At 37.5% G+C, this 16,840-nt stretch overlaps 1 protein-coding gene across 1 annotated transcript; it reads right to left on the bottom strand.

Moving 5' to 3' along the window:
* Window positions 1-6,349: 6,349 nt before the first annotated feature.
* LOC115731156 (methionine aminopeptidase 1D, chloroplastic/mitochondrial) lies at window positions 6,350-16,378 on the bottom strand. Its single transcript, XM_030661793.2, has 10 exons — window positions 16,136-16,378; window positions 14,742-14,811; window positions 13,264-13,489; window positions 12,385-12,546; window positions 12,264-12,305; window positions 11,158-11,229; window positions 10,557-10,636; window positions 10,209-10,306; window positions 7,028-7,075; window positions 6,350-6,610 (listed from the first exon to the last, which is right to left on the bottom strand). The coding sequence occupies exons 1-10, from the start codon at window positions 16,239-16,241 to the stop codon at window positions 6,465-6,467; spliced, it is 1,050 nt and encodes a 349-aa protein (XP_030517653.1). The 5' UTR covers window positions 16,242-16,378; the 3' UTR covers window positions 6,350-6,464.
* Between the last annotated feature and the right edge of the window lie 462 nt (window positions 16,379-16,840).

Below are 16,840 nucleotides of genomic sequence, written 5' to 3'. Positions count from 1 at the left end.
CAAGGATTAGAATTGGAGATGGTCGGGTCAACAGAGAATTCCCGAATGGACTCATTTCTTGTATGCTAGATTTTTTATGTTTACATAATTTTTCTTTGTAAATGTTTATGTTTGTTGTAATTCCTGGTTAAAAATCATTGGATTGTAAAAAAAAAAAAAAAAAAAAAAAAAAAAAAAAACTCAACTTAAAGGAGAAGGGCCCGCTCTCGAAAAAAAAAAAAAAAAAAAAAGCAAAATAAAGAGATGTCGAAGAGCTCTCAAAGAAAAAGGAAAAGAAATCTCTTCTCGAAAAAAAGAAGAAAAAAAGAAAAATGAGAGTCGGGAGTAAGAAAAGCAAAAGCCGATCTCATATGAAAATTTCGAGCATAGGTAAAGCAAAGTCCCTACCAAAAGTAAGGCCAATGCACATTCATTTGTAAAGTACTTCTGAATTTTGAATGTACATTTTTGCATGTTAAGTTGTAAATTCCATGTATATGTTTGCATTGTGTCTCTTGCAAATCCTTGACAGACACTTGTTGTGAAGAAGACTCCCCAAGAAATCGGTTTGTAAAGTGCAATTTTCAATAGAAAATTACCATCCCTCATTCAATGATGGAATTCTTTCGAAGACATTTCCGGAAGACCATGATCGGTGACTAGTCGGCGACGATCACCAACGTCAAGCCCCTTCTCATTTAATTTATGAGCCAAAACGAGCCTTTTCGTTCCTCGGTCCCCAATCCTAGCCTACGTTATAACCATCCAAAGTCTCTTCCGATTAGGGCACTTGAGTTAACGTAGAGTTAAATGATTTTAAGCATCACTCGAAGAAGTTCGAGCAAGATTATTTCTCTCTCATTTTTGCAGGATTCTTGACTTGTAAATCCGGAGCAAATGATGAAGAAATTCATTTCAAAGACCTTGACTCAACTAGAGTCCCCTTTGTAAACCTTTGACCTAGCCCTCATTACGGTCCTAATCAAGACCTCCGGATCGGCTCGGTCGTATCAATTGGGAGATTACTTGGATCCTTATCGAATGCGATGATGGAAAGATTGAGTGATTTCTCTTGAATCCTACGAGACAGGATAAATAGCTTTTCTCGAGAGTGAGAGAAAGCCCTTTCGGACCGAAGTCCCCCATTCAGCTCACATTCGAGGTATTCGTCATGTGAGAACCTCTCTGGACAAAATTGGTAATGCAAACTTGACAGAATGGTTATGCATGAACCATAGTATGAGTGATTGCATTATACTCATTGTTGAATATGTTTGTGTGTGTTACCTCCGACATTCTATGATACGTAATACATTCCCGATGTTCGAGTTCCCTCCCAAGGTCTCGAAATTCATCCAAGGATTATTGAATGAGCAAGTTTTGCTGGCAAATGCCTACCAGGTGCGATACAGCAATCTGTTTCGTTCCTTGATTAATCGTTTGGAGAACCCGGGTAAGTTTTCTGAACCCCTTTTCAAATTAACAACTCTTCCGATGATAGTTGTTATGATTCAATTCGGGCAATATGCCCCTTTTGTACTTATCGATTCCATTCAATGGTGCTCCTATCAAACATTGTTCAATTCAGGCAGTATGCCTCTTCCGTCAGGTCGTGAAGACATATGCATTGGCGATCTTGACATCTTATCAAATCATAACGACGTAGCTCTTATGATTTCGGTCTCGAATCACGAAGACGTATGCACTGGTGATCTTGACCTTTAGTCGGCTCATAATGACATAGCTCTTATGATTTTCGGCTCCTTTATCAAATCATGAAGACATAAGCACCCATGGTTTTGATCCAAACCAAATCATAATGACGTAGCTCTTATGATTTTGATTCCCTTTTGTCGAATCGTGAAGACATATGCACTGGCGATTTCGACATTTAATCAACTCACAACGACGTAGCTCTTGTGAACTTGATTTCACTTCTTTCGACTCACAACGACGTAGCTCTTGTGATCTCAAACGACACACATATCTTGCGCTGTCTTGCATTAGGGAGAAGTCTCTGATAACGGATAAGGCACCGATACCTTAAAATCCTTGCATCTGCAAAAGAAGCTTGGAAATTAAGAGAACCATTAGCTTACGAGAAATTTGGTAAAACAGGTATTCTTGTATGCGATCCATGTGCAGGTTTCTCTAACATGAAAAATGAGAAGTTTTGACACATGTTATTTACAGTCTTACATATCATGCATCACTTCATTACATAAAAAATGGGATTAAAACTCCCGCCAAAAAGTTCATCCATAATTTGCACTGTCAAAATTTAGGATTCAATTTTGTCTTTGAGCGGAACCTCTACGAGCCTCCACTCAAAGAGGGGCAGCTGTTGACGCCTAAATTTTGACTAATCTATTTTTTGCATAAAAATTATAAAAAATCATCTCATATATTTATTTTTAGCATACATTGCATTGGCATATAATTGGGCAAGCAGAACACTTAATTTAGCATGCGTCTAGACTAGGCACGGGATGAAAAATATACCGAGAAGATTTGAAACTTCAGGGACTGTATTGCAAATACTTAAAACTTCAGGGACTGTATTGCAAATACTTGAAACTTCAGGGATTGCATTGCAAATACCAAGAGAAGATGAAGAAGGGAAGATGATGAAGGGAAGATGATGAAGGGAGGAAGTGAAAGAGAATTGAGAGAGTTTTAGAGTGGAAGAGAATTGAGAGAATTTGTGAGAGAAATTCTTTGAAGAGGAAAAAAGAGAGTTCTTGAGAAAAATCGTAAGAGAAAATTTGAGAGTGAAGAAAAGAGTTTTAGTCGAGCATCATCTTCGACGAGTCCCGGCACGTACTTCGCCTCTCGCCATCCAACAACGCCACTGCTTGCCTTTTTTCGACGATAGCCACGTTCTTCCAACTCCGAGATCTTGAAGGAAGCCATAACGTGTACGTGAGTAAGATTTTGTGGAATAGAAGGTAACCCTTTCCATCTCGATCTACAAAAATGTAATCGTTTGGTGTGAACATTTGTTTGTTTATTTTAGACATGTCACGTGTCCCAAAATTTAGCATTATTACATGTTAATTTATTTTTGTAAATACTCGTGATTGGCTGCGTTTTCTTTCTTTCTAAATCATCCATGGTGTATATCGTACAAAGTTCAATGTTTTACATCCCCATAAAAAAGAAGAAAAAACCAAAAAAAATTGCATCTTTGAATTTCAAGTAAAATCCATCAAAATTGCCAAATCAAATATTTTTCATGAAAATGGTACCGAAAGGGCGTTAGAGTAATCTAGCGTAACCAAATCCCCGAATTCAAAATCTCCGGTTCGCGGAAATAAGATAGTTTTCTCCCGCTATTTTATTTAGGTTTCTAATCAACCTACCGAAAATTATTAGTGGCGACTCCAAATTCAAAACACGTTGCATGTTAATTATTTGAACCTTAAGTTGCGATTTGGTATGGACTTGGGAGAATCCGAGTTAGGTTAGTTAATTAATTAACCTGATAATCCATTAGCCCGAAAATTAACGATGTTTATTTTTTAGGTCGCGACACTATTGTACTTTGGTCAATTCAGTCATAAACCTTCTAATTTTATCAATTGAGTCATAAACCTTTCATATTTTGCCAATTGAACCTATTCGCTCAATTTTAACTGGAAATCATTAATATTGATATTGGCTCCTATGTGGGACGATCAGCATTAACGCAGACAATTTTTTATAATATTTCAATAATTTTTCTATTTTTTTTCCTTTTTTTTTTTTTTGATAACCGAGGTGTCCGCGCGGCCGCCGAGCTATGGCTCAAACTAGCGGTGGAGCAAGACTATTCCTCGGGGGGCTAGCGCGAGCATCCCACCGCCACAACCTCCCGCTTAAATCACCGACGCCTACGAGTTTCAAACCCAGGACCTCTCGTGAAAGGAACTAGGCTCAAACCATCGCGGCCACCGATGGGTGGGTTCTTTTCTTCTATATTCCTTATTTACTTTTTTTTTTTTTTTTTTTTTTTTATTTTTTTATTTTTCATGTTTTCCCTTCGATGGCCATTGCCGAGCTTTGTCCTGTCGCTACCCAAGCCGGATCAAGCAAGGGCGGTCCTCCCCCAGGCGAGGACCGTCCTCATTGAGCTTGGGCAAGGGTCACTCTTGCCTGAGCCGGCGAGGGTCACCTTTGCCTAGACAAGCGTGGGCCACCCTTGCCAGCCTAGGACTTGAGCATCCCTTGCTTGAGGCTAACGAGGGTAGCCTTGACCCGAGGCCAAAGAAGGGAAAAAGAAAAGGAAAAAAAATAAAAGAAGAAAAATAGGAGAAAAGAAAAAAAGAACAATAAATAAATTCACAGTAATATTGAAATACTAATAAAATGTATTCATGTGAGTGCTGGCCTTGCCACGTAGAGCCAACGACATCCATATGTCAAAATTGATCGGATAGACTCAATTATCAATACATGAAAAAGTTTATGACTCAATTGGCAAAATTAAAGGGTTTATAATTGAATTGGTAAAACTTTAATAGATTTATGACTTGTTGGACAATTTTCCCGCACTTCTAGTATCTTTTTCCCCGGTATACATCATCTAATAAACAAAACACAAATGGTGGCTTTTCTAGAGAAAATATTCTTTTTGACAAATATTCACGAAATAGAGGATTGATGGGTTAATCAATCCACGAATTCTAAGAGCCATCTAGGCTTTTTTTGTTTCACAAAAAATAACTTTTAATCAATAATTTTCTATTGGCATTTGTTTAAAAAAATAAACTAGTTGAGGAAAAAAATTTCCTCCAATGGAAAAAATATCTTCAAAAGTGGGGAAAAGAGGCAATTATTTTCCCTCATCTTTCCTCCATGCTCTCCTTCACATTCCTTTTCTTTAATTATGTTTTACTTTACTTTTCTTTTCTTTTTAATTATTTTTTATTTCTCTTTTCTTTTTTTGTTTCTTTTCTTTTTTCCTTCTTCCTCGATCGGCGACCGGCCATAAACACAGGTGGGTGAGCTCAAGCTCGTCCAGCCTTCCCGAGATCTAGCGTGATGAAAAGGAGGAACTTCAAGAGAATGATTCAGAGTTCTTGCAGAGTGAAACCATGCAGTACCGGACACGTGATAGATCTTCTAAAGAACAAGGAACTCGAGCTCGCCTATGGTTGCCGCCGTCCGGTTGGTGTGGACGAAGAAGAAAAAAGAAAAAGAAAAAAAAGAAAAGAAAAAAATCATAAAAAAATTCCAATCTTTTTACAAAAAAAAATTTACAAATATTGATCACGTTAGCACCAACCGTACCACGTAGAACAATCTTTGCCAGCCTCAACAATGTCTGATTAAAGTCGACGCGGAAAATCAAATGAAATTTTACTTAGTGAATGACAGAAAATATATTTCAATTCATTTTCAGGTCTTAGCCAAACATTGAAGTATATTGTCATTTTCCTGAAAAATGACTTTAAAAAATATTTTCCAAAAATGCCACATTGTCCTCGATACAAATGGAGCCTTGGCTTCTCTTTTTAGTCTATACGCGTGGTAACTATAGATTAAGAAAGTGCCATACCTTCTACATGGTGACTTACTGAATCATCCTTTATATTGTCGATTTGAAAGATGGGTTATAGTTGACCATTCAAGCGAAGGAAGCCGAAGTTGACGAATTCATAACCAGTATCTTTTCATCATTCCACTATTCTCTGCTGTCAACTTCAATCTTTAGAAATCAAAGATGGAAGTACGAAAAGTTCAAACCAATTTGGCAAACTGCAAAAAACTTTGACATGCGCTCAACACCTGGTCTGAGCCAGATTGGAGAAAGATCTGCCCATCCACCGTTAGATCTGAGGTCATATTTTTTAGAGGAAGAGCCAGAACAATAGTGGGAGAAAGAGGTCCCAGGACGTTGATCTTGAACAATGGCGAGAGAATATCATGTAGATCTTGACTACGAAAGGATGGTAGACAGAGCCAATCACCGTATGAGGAAAGTGTGCAGATACAGTTTATCATAACCATGCATACATTCTTTCGTTTTACGGTAACAGTTTGTTTGATGATGTACATAGAATATGGGCAAGTCTATGAAATAAGGATAGAGTTAACTCTATCATTGTGAAAGGAGTACTGGAAGTTCACCCCCGCTACCATTTAGTCGTCGAAGCACTGCTTATAAAGAAGAAGAAAAAAATATTTGTGACAAGATTGACCACAAGAAAATACATTATATTTTCCTTGTCGGTGGAAGGTTCAATTTTGGAAATACACTACTTTTGGAAGGATTGGTATCTCAAGACTATCGTACACTTGTATTTCTTTCCTCCAGCAACACGAGGAGGATAATCAATGAATCAACGGCACAACGATGAAAGAATGTTGTCGGGCAGATGGTGATTGGCGAGAAAGATCGCTTGGCGCCTCCCCACAATGATCACGGAGAGACAAATCCGGTCGATCTCATACAGCAGGTTTCGGGTGATAAAAAAACTGGTGGATATATGAGAGGAGCAATTTCAGCATTGCGTTAGGACCTCAGCTCCGTCCTTGGTGATCAAAATGGTGTGCTCGAATTGCACTGAGAGGCTTCCATCTTCTGTTACAACAGTCCAATTATCATCCCACATCACAGGATTGCTGCTACCAATTGTCAACATCGGCTCTGCCCGAATTTAACCAATAGCGAACATGACAGCAGTCAAGAGAATCAGAAAGAGAGAATGTAAGAGATAATGATCATCATAAACAAAACGTGCCACGAAACAATTAAAAATGATCTTCATTGAGTTTAAGATCAATCCGTTCATAATCAGCATCTAAAACTTACAAATAATAATCTGTTTTGGCTCGGTTAAGCTTTTCTTTAACCTGAATCATCAGGCTTTGTTTGTCATATTTTTCTTATTCTTATTTTCTCAGGGTTCTGGCAATGAACCCAAGAAACAAAAGCAAAATCAATTGGATGTAGACAAGCCAACACATAATCACACCACTCATGTTTCTGGTAAAATGGGACAATAATTGATATGGTCATTGCAAATGAATACATAAAGTTGAGTTCAAGATTGAATATGCATACCAATGGTGAATGTCTGGTTTAAGACCATGCGTCCCCCTTCATTGTTTCCTGAAAAATTTCCCAGAATCTGTCTAAATACCTACGAGAAATAGACACTTTGTACACACAAGGGCTCGGGGAAGATTTTTTTTCATAAAAAAGACACAAATGACATGAAAAAGAAGTAGGACAGAAGAATAGGCTCCAATATATCCCATGTCACAGACAACATCACTTTGGAATAAATGTTTGTACATCAGTGATACTTCTTTCTATTTTAAGCAGAAGTTGTTCCAAAGAAATTACCTTACCAGGCACAAAATTAGTCAACTCCAAAGAGGAAATAACAACTCTAACAGTCACTCTTACAGTCATTTGGCTAACTCCACTTTCTGAAGTCTCTCAAAGTGCAATATCCTTCCTTCCTCTAGCCATACTCTATCAACTTCGCAAAACTAATCCTTATGTGGCATATCTTTCGCCCTTCCAGCTCTTAGCATACTCTACTTGACAAAAGAGCACCAATCTAGCTCCACGATACAACAGTCCACAGAACTTTACCCAATGAATTCTCCCGCTCACATCAGTGCACTACAGAGTCAGAAGTTTGTGAACACACACTTTTGAGATAACATACCAACTGATTACATTTGATGGAAAAACAAAACATTAATCGCATGCAGGGATTTCACTCCCATCACAAATCGAATCTCAAAAGAACTGTCTAATCACGACTAGCTTAACATCAATTTTATTAAACAAATTTGTTGCCATGAAATAGAGCACAGAATTGGTTTTCTCCATATTTCTCACTCCAAAATTCTTCAATCTTCTAAGTGTGAACTCATATCCTGCTGCTACACATGACAGAGATCATATTTTACAACTTAAGAAAGCTGAAAGCTGCTGTGAAAAGAGGTGCTCTCCATCACTTGAAGCTATCCTGGGGTCTAATAAAGATATAGCCCGTGAGTCTTGAATGTCCTACTCAAGAATATCCAAGCCCTCAGTTCACAAATATACTACCTGGAGACATATCATAACCAAACTTTACGTATGTAATTATGTGGGATAAGGTTTTTTATCAACTGAGAGTGGAACGCAGCTTTTAATCACATTTCCAAAATGCAAACGTAAAACAAAGAGTATTAGGGCTGAAAAATATAGATCCAAACCCCCAAGAGCCCAGCCTAGCCCAAATCCCTTAGCACAGATAGCCAGGGCCAGGCTTTCGGACTTTATTCTATTTTCTATTTCGGGCCTGGCCAGGCTTTCATACCTCAATGCATGCAGCCCTAATTAGCCCGGCCCAGCCCACAATTTTTTTATTTTCATATTCCTAGTAATATATATTAATATTTGTTAATTCAAGATGAATAAAAATGAAATCCTACATGTACTAATTATTTTGTTATACTATAGAAAGTTTTTGCAAGTGTATTGACAGTTGAATTGAACTTTGGAATTCATATAGACTTAACAGTTAAAATTTTCAATTGAATTGATAAATTAGTAAAACAATTGGTTCATTGAAATCAGATATTGCACTGAACACTGACACTCAAATAGACAAATTTTTCACTCAAAGAAAGCGAATATTGAATCCTTCTATTGAACTTACCGTTTACTTAAGTTAACGAGATAAAAAAACATCTCATATACGGTAAGATAATGTTAATCGTTACGATCTTATTGTTTATTTGAACTAATGGAAGAATAAAGAACTTATGAGATATGGAGAAAAAGATAATCATCATGCAAGTGAATAATTTTTTTTTTTTTTTTTGGTCATGCAAGTGAATAATTGGAAATAAGATTATGCGTTGAATATTGGTATTCATATAAACAAATTTCCCACTCAAAGAAAACAAGCGTTCAACTCTTCAATTAAACAGTAACTAAACTAATTTAACTGGTAACCTAAAAACATATATTAGAGATTTTACGATAACACTTAATACTAGTGCTGTTACACATTAAGCCCCCAAAAGAATTTCACATTATCTTTTAATGTACTTACCGTCTTTCTTCTTTTCGTGTAATATAAACATGTGTTCACAGAAGATGACTCATACAAACATTAAGCCTAATTATAAAATATTACTAGACAAATACAAAAAAAAGTTAAAAATGCTAAAAATTAAAACCACTATGAAAGGAAGAACTAAACTAAAAGATAAAAAGAATTAAGCTAGACAAGAAGAAAGAAAAATAAATCCTAGCCTCTTATGCTTCTTCTCTATTCATTGACCTGGGTTTTCATAAGCATTGGCGAGTCCTAGAGTGTCTGTCAAGGGCGCTAGCACATACTCCAAGGTGATCATCACCACCGACAACTCATATCTCGGCACACTGGAACATGTAACCCACCTGCTATTGCATTTAAGTACATTTGTTCCTGTAACCCATATCCTCGCAGCAGCGAGGGATAACCACCAATGCAACTAGTGGGATCGAGTACCATGAGTAGACTAATGAGAGAGGAACTACGAGTAGAAAATCAATAGTCACTCTTCATCTTGAATCCCTATGTTGCGTCTTGTTTATAGTTTATCTAGCTTATTATGTGTGTGACATTGAGTTTCGGAATAGTTTGTTAGTTTAATTAGCAGGTGTGCGTTAACCTTAATTTTTAGATGTTTTGAGAAGTTGGTTTGTCATTGATTTGAGATTGTTATGTTTGGATGGTTTATTTTATACGTTAAGTGGGGATTGTTGATTGTAACAGCAGGTGTATTTCAATGTTTGCTAAAATTATAAATAATTTTATTTGATAAAGGAGTCCCCAATTGCCCAGAGAATTGGCTTAAAGGGTGTTAGCTCAACAATTGCTCTTATTCAGCTCATGGCCATCAATATTTGCCTATCGTAAGTTGTATTTACTCCTATGTAATTTATCCAAACACCTTCTGTGTACTACATGATTTTTAGATGATTTTCTTTTCTTTTTTATCAATTTTCAGGCCTAACAGGAAATGAAAGAAGGTTTATTTTTTATTGTTAGGGCTTGGGCTCTTTTTGGGCCTTGGGATGTTCAGGCCCAAAAGTTCAGGCTGGGCTAGTTTCTCACAAAAAGCCCAGCCTGCCGGCCCACTTACGCCCCTAACCTGTATGGGCTCCAATAACATCAAACTATCTCAAGTAAAAGTACCTCTTAAAACAAGTGAACTGTAAGAAAAAAGAATTTATTGTTGCAACTTACTGCAGTGTAGGATAACAGGATCAGCATGGAACATGCGTCCAACCCCATGGCCAACAAACTGGCGGACAACACCATAACAATATTTATCTGCATGGTCACTTAGACATAAATTACTGTCAGCAAAAATGCAGGACTTCTTCCAGCCAATTCACAATACCAATAAAGAAAATTAGCCATCAGGTATTACCAAATGACAAAAGTAATCCAGTTTTACGATTTACAGATAAAATGTACAGAAAGTAGATGTAGAATATACGTAATCAGGAATTTCAGCCAATCTAATTAGGTATGAGATGTCACTGCAGAAGTTCAATATAACATGAAAAAGAACAACAGCAGATGCCTTACTGGATTGTTCTTCCAATTTTCTTGAACTCCACTCCTGGTGCACACACTGATATTGCTTTATATAAGCACTCTTTTGTTACCTAAAGCATGTGTAGAAGTCTACTTAGCAACCATTCAAGATGTCAATAGCAATACAGCTGAAAAAAATTAGGATGAAAACTCTCTATAGAAAGAAAAAGAGCTGTTCCTCAATGGACATAAGCCTAGCAATAAAACCACAAACTCTTGTCTGAATGTGTACAATCTGCGGTCACACTTGAGGAAACGTTCAACACATGGAAGAGATATATTTAAGTGCTTCTTTTCAACATTAGTGGTAATTTGAAAAGTAATATCTCAATGATAGATTTTCATGCAGCAAACTTCAGGAGCTAAAAAAAAGTGGCACAACCATTAGTTAGTTATGGATACTAGTGATTGTGTGAATTATTGTCCTAGAGATAGCTTGTCCCTATTTTATTTGTTTGAGAGAATAAAAGAATCGGATATGTTAAGCTCAGATATAACAGGCGGTAACTTCCATAGCTGAAGAAGAAACCACTTTCGACCCAAAAACAGATTCTCTACACCTCGTCCATAGCAATTAAAAATTGAAAGCTACCTGAACTAGGGTTTTTGCTTCTTCATCAACTTCTCCACAGAAGAAGGTTGCAGAAGTATCACCATGATAACCCTTCATATGACAATCAAATCAAGGAGGGAAAAAAAAAAGCATTTAGTCTGACAATGGCCCCCTAAAAAAAATTCTCAAGAAAGAAATTGCAATTGATTGCACACGCAATGGGAGAGATCCCCTGCACTATGGCCTTTGCATTGCATGTGACCTATGTAAGGACTTATAATATTCTTGTTAATAAAGTGCTTGTATTTAAGCATCATCATCTAGCTTATTCATCATTTCCACAATAACATAAGCCCTTCATATGAAAAATGAGCTTTCAAAAGCCCAAGATCCAACCCCAGCTGACAAGAACAATTCTATCCCCACCCTCTGATGCCCTCCTGAAAATAGGATCTTCAATGGAGAAAGATCCTGTTTCATCCCAGTTGAAGCTAAAAACCTTTTGAAAAGATCAAGCACTGAGTCACAAAAATAACGGCTACATAAAAGTGGGGCAAAAACAACATAGAGAAAATCTGTAAAGGATGAGACAATCAAAGCTAAATGAACAAATGAGGCATACAGTAGACACCATTCCCTATCGCGCCATTTTCTGGAGGCAGCACCACCCTTCTTGGACATTTAATTTATCAAGGAGAAGAACAGATATACACAGTAAGCCACAAGTTAAAGAAACCATTTCATAACACACACAAGATGTTCTATTCACACTTAAAAATGCATGATGTCCAGGCCGTAGGTTGCTTCTTAGTAATCACCTAAGAAGACACATGCATCCTGCATGCATATGTGCAGGTGCGTGCATTAGTAAGCTTTATTACCAATTTGGCCTAGTTTTATACCTTATTTCCACTATAATATTTAGTTCGCAAAAAAGAAGCCAAGTAGGCCACAAGCCATTTGCAGAAAATGATGAAAATAAATAATTGAGGACAAGAAGTATAGGAGAGACCAAGCAATGTGCAACATCATAATCAAACATATAATGACAGTTTCGTCAAACACCAAGAATGCAAAAAAAAAAAAAAAAAAAACCAAAAAACCAAACAAAAAACAAAAGGAAAACCTAAAGCACTTCTTCTTACATTGAGATACACTGTCACATCAATGTTGATTATATCCCCATCCTGCAATTAACGACATGTTAGCACTTCCATAACAAGTCCTGGTAGATACAAAGTCACTAGTGCAATCAGAAATGAGGACCTCAAGTTCACGTGAATCGGGTATTCCATGGCAAATGCACTCATTTACTGATGTACAAACACTCTTTGGAAATCCACCATAGCCAAGAGGGGAGGGATATGCTCCATTGTCAATAATCATTTGGTGAACTGCTTGATCAATTTCATCTGTCCTAACGCCTGGCTGCAAAGAGAGGCATCCACTAAATTACCAAATGAAGATCCAGTCTATCAAAAACATCTTCAAATTCAAAAGATCATAGAAACAAATAAAGGATCAGATGTTACATCTCTTAATTTCCCAGAACTGACCCAAAAGAGAACCTTCATAAGAAGAAATAGATCATTCTGAAACATTTGTGGGCAGTAAATTCCCAAAAATATATGTATTTATAATAGAAACTCCAAAGCAGTGTTACAGTGAGAAGGCATGGCAGACTGAAAAAAGGATAGACATGGTATGAAGCACATTAAAAGTAAAATAAAAGAAAATCAAGGAAGAGAGAAGCAAGCTTGCAACCAAAGAAGAAGAAGAATGCTTTTTTTCCCACAAAGTGACGCTCATTACATGGATGATCTTACATAGTTATACCTCGTTCCATATTCTCAGATCCTAATAGTCCATTTTTCAATGTTTGCTTCCGTTTTGTGTCTCTATAGGCCTTCCTAATCCCTTTCTACCTACGCCTCCACCACAGAGCCTATCTTTCAGAGAAGCATCTAGAAACCTTTGTTCCACATGTCAGAACCACCCAAAATGTCGACTCATCTTATGCTTGTCCTCACTTGGTCACATACCAACTTTTGTCAGATACAGTCATTTCCTATTATTCCTTCTTACCTGGAGCCATGTTATGTCAGACTCTAGCAACTGAAAGATATAACAATAAAGATAGTGTACCTTAACAAGAGTTCCAGCGAATTCAAGAACCTGAGCAGCAAGCTTTCCTGAAGCTCTCATGCATTCTATACCTTTCTCATCATGCACTTCAGGTCCACTAGCTATCCCAGGTGATTGCCCTGAACCGATATACGGAGGCCTTAGAATGTGATCAGGAACAGGTTGGCATGGAGATATTTTTCCAGGCCTTAGACGTTTACGTTTGCCGTCGGGTACATCTTCATTTCTGTGAATTTCAACATAATCACTGTGAAAAAAGCAACCCCTTCAAGGGCATTTTCTGCTGTCTATGCACGCCTATTCAACCTGCCAGCATGCATTAGTATATCTAAAGAAACTCCCATCTTAACTCAACTGGCAATGTAGTCAACTGGAAAGGGAATATCAATGAAGCATGATTTTTCAAGAACATATGTTCACCAGAGAACTTGAGGAAGGCATATATCTTGACCCAAACATAATTATAACAATCACCTATCCAAGAAACAGCATATTGTAGATTCATAAAAACAGCTGAATAGAATTGCACTTCATCGGCATTCCAGTACAGTACATCTCACATATTATCTCACAAGCAAAAGTCAGACACTTTAAAACAATTCATTGCCAGACGACACAAATAGCTGATAACAGGGTTCACTCAAATTAAAAAACTTTAGCATCAAAATACTGAAGTATTTGTGGGGAAAATCTTATTTGACATTGCATCAAGAAGATAGTCATTTGAATGATCACCACATGGTAAGAAGGCAAGCCCTAGAAATTAACTAGGCCTGCATATCGCAGCTACTGGAACACGCAATGAAACAGAATAAGATCATACCAGGATCAGAAAAGTACAACAAAAGTCAAAGTGATCGACCATAGGAGACAGACAATAGGATATTGCAACTTCAAATGCATGAAAAACTAAATAGTGTCCACACTCCTATACTTCAACTCATTTTGAACTGCTCCACAGATTTTCACTTTTGTAAAATAACCCATAGTAACCCCCTCGAAGAGATTTCCCATGTTCTATGTCTGTTAACCATAAGTGGCTGTGCCGTGAAACATTTTACTAAATTTTCGCTAGAATATCATATCACACCTCTTGATGTAAACAAAATAATCACAAGGTGGGTTTTATTGTCACTCCCCCCCCAACCTTCTCAGCGCATTTCCAGTCAAAATTTGGGAGAAAGAGCGCACCATATGGATTTCCGGCCAAAAAGTGCTGATGGCTACACAGGTTTTGAAGAAGTTAATTTTGAAAATCTATCCAAGGATGTTATTGTGACAACAAGCATACTAAACAGATTATCTTACAAAAAGGAAATACATGAGAGAACTCCACAGACAAGACAAAGTAGAGATGTGCTCATACATTTTACTGCTCCTGAAAATGACATCTACTTAAAAGTCTTGAACAGTAAAAGGATGGCCAAAGAAGGCGATTCTTGAACAATTTATACCCCACAAAATCTAAAGTAACATACCGCCTATTAAATAACAGATCGGTTAAGCCAGAGAGAGATCTTGATAACTGCATTGACACATGCTTGCTTCCTGCAATTGCAATCCACATTAAAATTTGACCAAAAAAATCCACATTAAAAAGATGGATGTTTGATGTTTAGCACATAGTCATCCACAACTATTCTTTCCAGCAAAGGCGGCATTCAAGCAAAAGTTTTATGTTGATGGACTACAATGACAATTAGCTGGCCACGCAACTGAACTCCACCCAAACAAAAAATAGTGCCAATGTTGCATACACAATCACAAGATACACTTTTCAAAGGGAAGACAACGTACAACTAAAGAGTTTGTTTGGCAATAGTTAAGCTTTAGTACTAGGAACAACGACAGGCGCATGAGCGAGTAAGAATAACTGCCCAGGTGATGATAGCATCCGGACAGAAGTTCCGTACCAGAGAATTTTCCTTCTACCATCCTATTGATGGCCTCAATTTTCCATCACTTTAAATTCTTAGATGAACAAAGAACTCAAATTGATATTAAACGCTGTTCAAGCTAGCATTCAACTCACAGTTGCTTAACCAAGAATTTTTCATCCATCGTCCTACTAATGGCCTCAAATTCCACCACAACACATTCTGATATGTTGAACAGCAAACTCAAATGAAGATTAAACACCGTTCCACCCAGGGATCATATGCACAAATCACCGAAACTAGAATGTAGAGAACTCAATCATATTTTTTTAATCTTCACCTATTCTTATTTTGTAACAGACAATTTCATTATGCAGTCTGACCACTTACAGCGCCTCGAGAAACCCAAGAATGCATGGTACAATGATTGTAATCCAGAGAATCAGATTTTTTATCCAAAAAATTGGAAGTATATCATTCTCACAAACCGACCCGTGATTTGTAAGACCATGTTCCGGGGAACGACACCCCTATCACCACAAACAAGACGGTCCTTCTTCTAGTAGGCAGCCCGTTGGTCTAGGAGTTGGTCTACCTAGTTTCTTAAGGGGAAAGACGGAAGGCCCTATTCATGGATTAAGAATCCAATTCCAATTGTTCATCTCAAATATATTCTCTAGTAGTGAAACAGACTGCTAAAGGTAATGAATCAATCATAGCCAAGAGCAAGAAAAGCCGTCCCAACATATATTACTCTACTCTATACGAAGTACAAATAAACAAACGAACACACGCAACAACCAGTTTCATACATGTAACGTGTCAAAATATCTAATCCCCCCTAGTTTCCGAAACTAGTACAAAGAGCATCTGAGCGATTCTTGCTTGGAAGTAACGGAAAAGACTTGGAAACACTAGAATCCTTCCAATGAGCACCACACACTGTTTCGCGATACGACGACAAAATCGAGAAGCGAAAGGCGCAAATTTTGGACCTGGGTCGAAGCGAAAGAGGTGTTGCACAGGCGGAGTGGAGCGAATGAAGCGGTCCCGGACGAAAGAGGAGAGCATTCTGGGTTGTAGAGACGATGAGACCACCATTTCCGTTGCTTGAGTCGAGCTCTTCGCTGTATTGTGGAGGCCTGGAGTGGGAGAGATGGACGCAGAGAGGATTTTCGTCTCCTCCCCCTCGCCTTCTTTCGGTGTGGCTACGGTCTTTTTGCCTACGTTCGATCAGAACACCTGCTCTATTGGGAAATCACTCTTATGTTCCCCAACTTTTGCACGTGTCTAATTTTGGTCCCTCTTATTAATTTTTTTGTTCAGTTTGAACCTTGTACGACCAAAAAAAAAACTTGTACAATCTTCAAGAAATGATTCCCAGATATTTTCTGCATTTTTCATGTAATGATCCGTCTGTTTTTCATTTCATTTTTGGAGAATTTGACATTTCTAAAAAATATATTTCAAAACAAGAAAATGGCAATATTTTTTTGGTGTTTAGCTGAAACTGAAAATGAACCGATACTTGTTTTCTATTGTTTAGAGAGGAAGACTTCATTTTACATTTTGAAATGGACATGCACTACTCATGTGATATAAGGGATACCCAACCGCTAGTCACAATGGTAGTAGCGGACGTTTCTCTAGCTGCGGCCACTCAGAAGAATTTAGGCACGAGTTTTTTGTTGATTATAAAA

The sequence above is a fragment of the Rhodamnia argentea genome, chromosome 11 (genome assembly GCF_020921035.1).
Source record: "Rhodamnia argentea isolate NSW1041297 chromosome 11, ASM2092103v1, whole genome shotgun sequence".
Lineage (NCBI taxonomy): Eukaryota > Viridiplantae > Streptophyta > Magnoliopsida > Myrtales > Myrtaceae > Rhodamnia > Rhodamnia argentea.
Note: the sequence above shows the minus strand (reverse complement) of the source record. Positions and strands in the feature narration are given on the sequence as shown.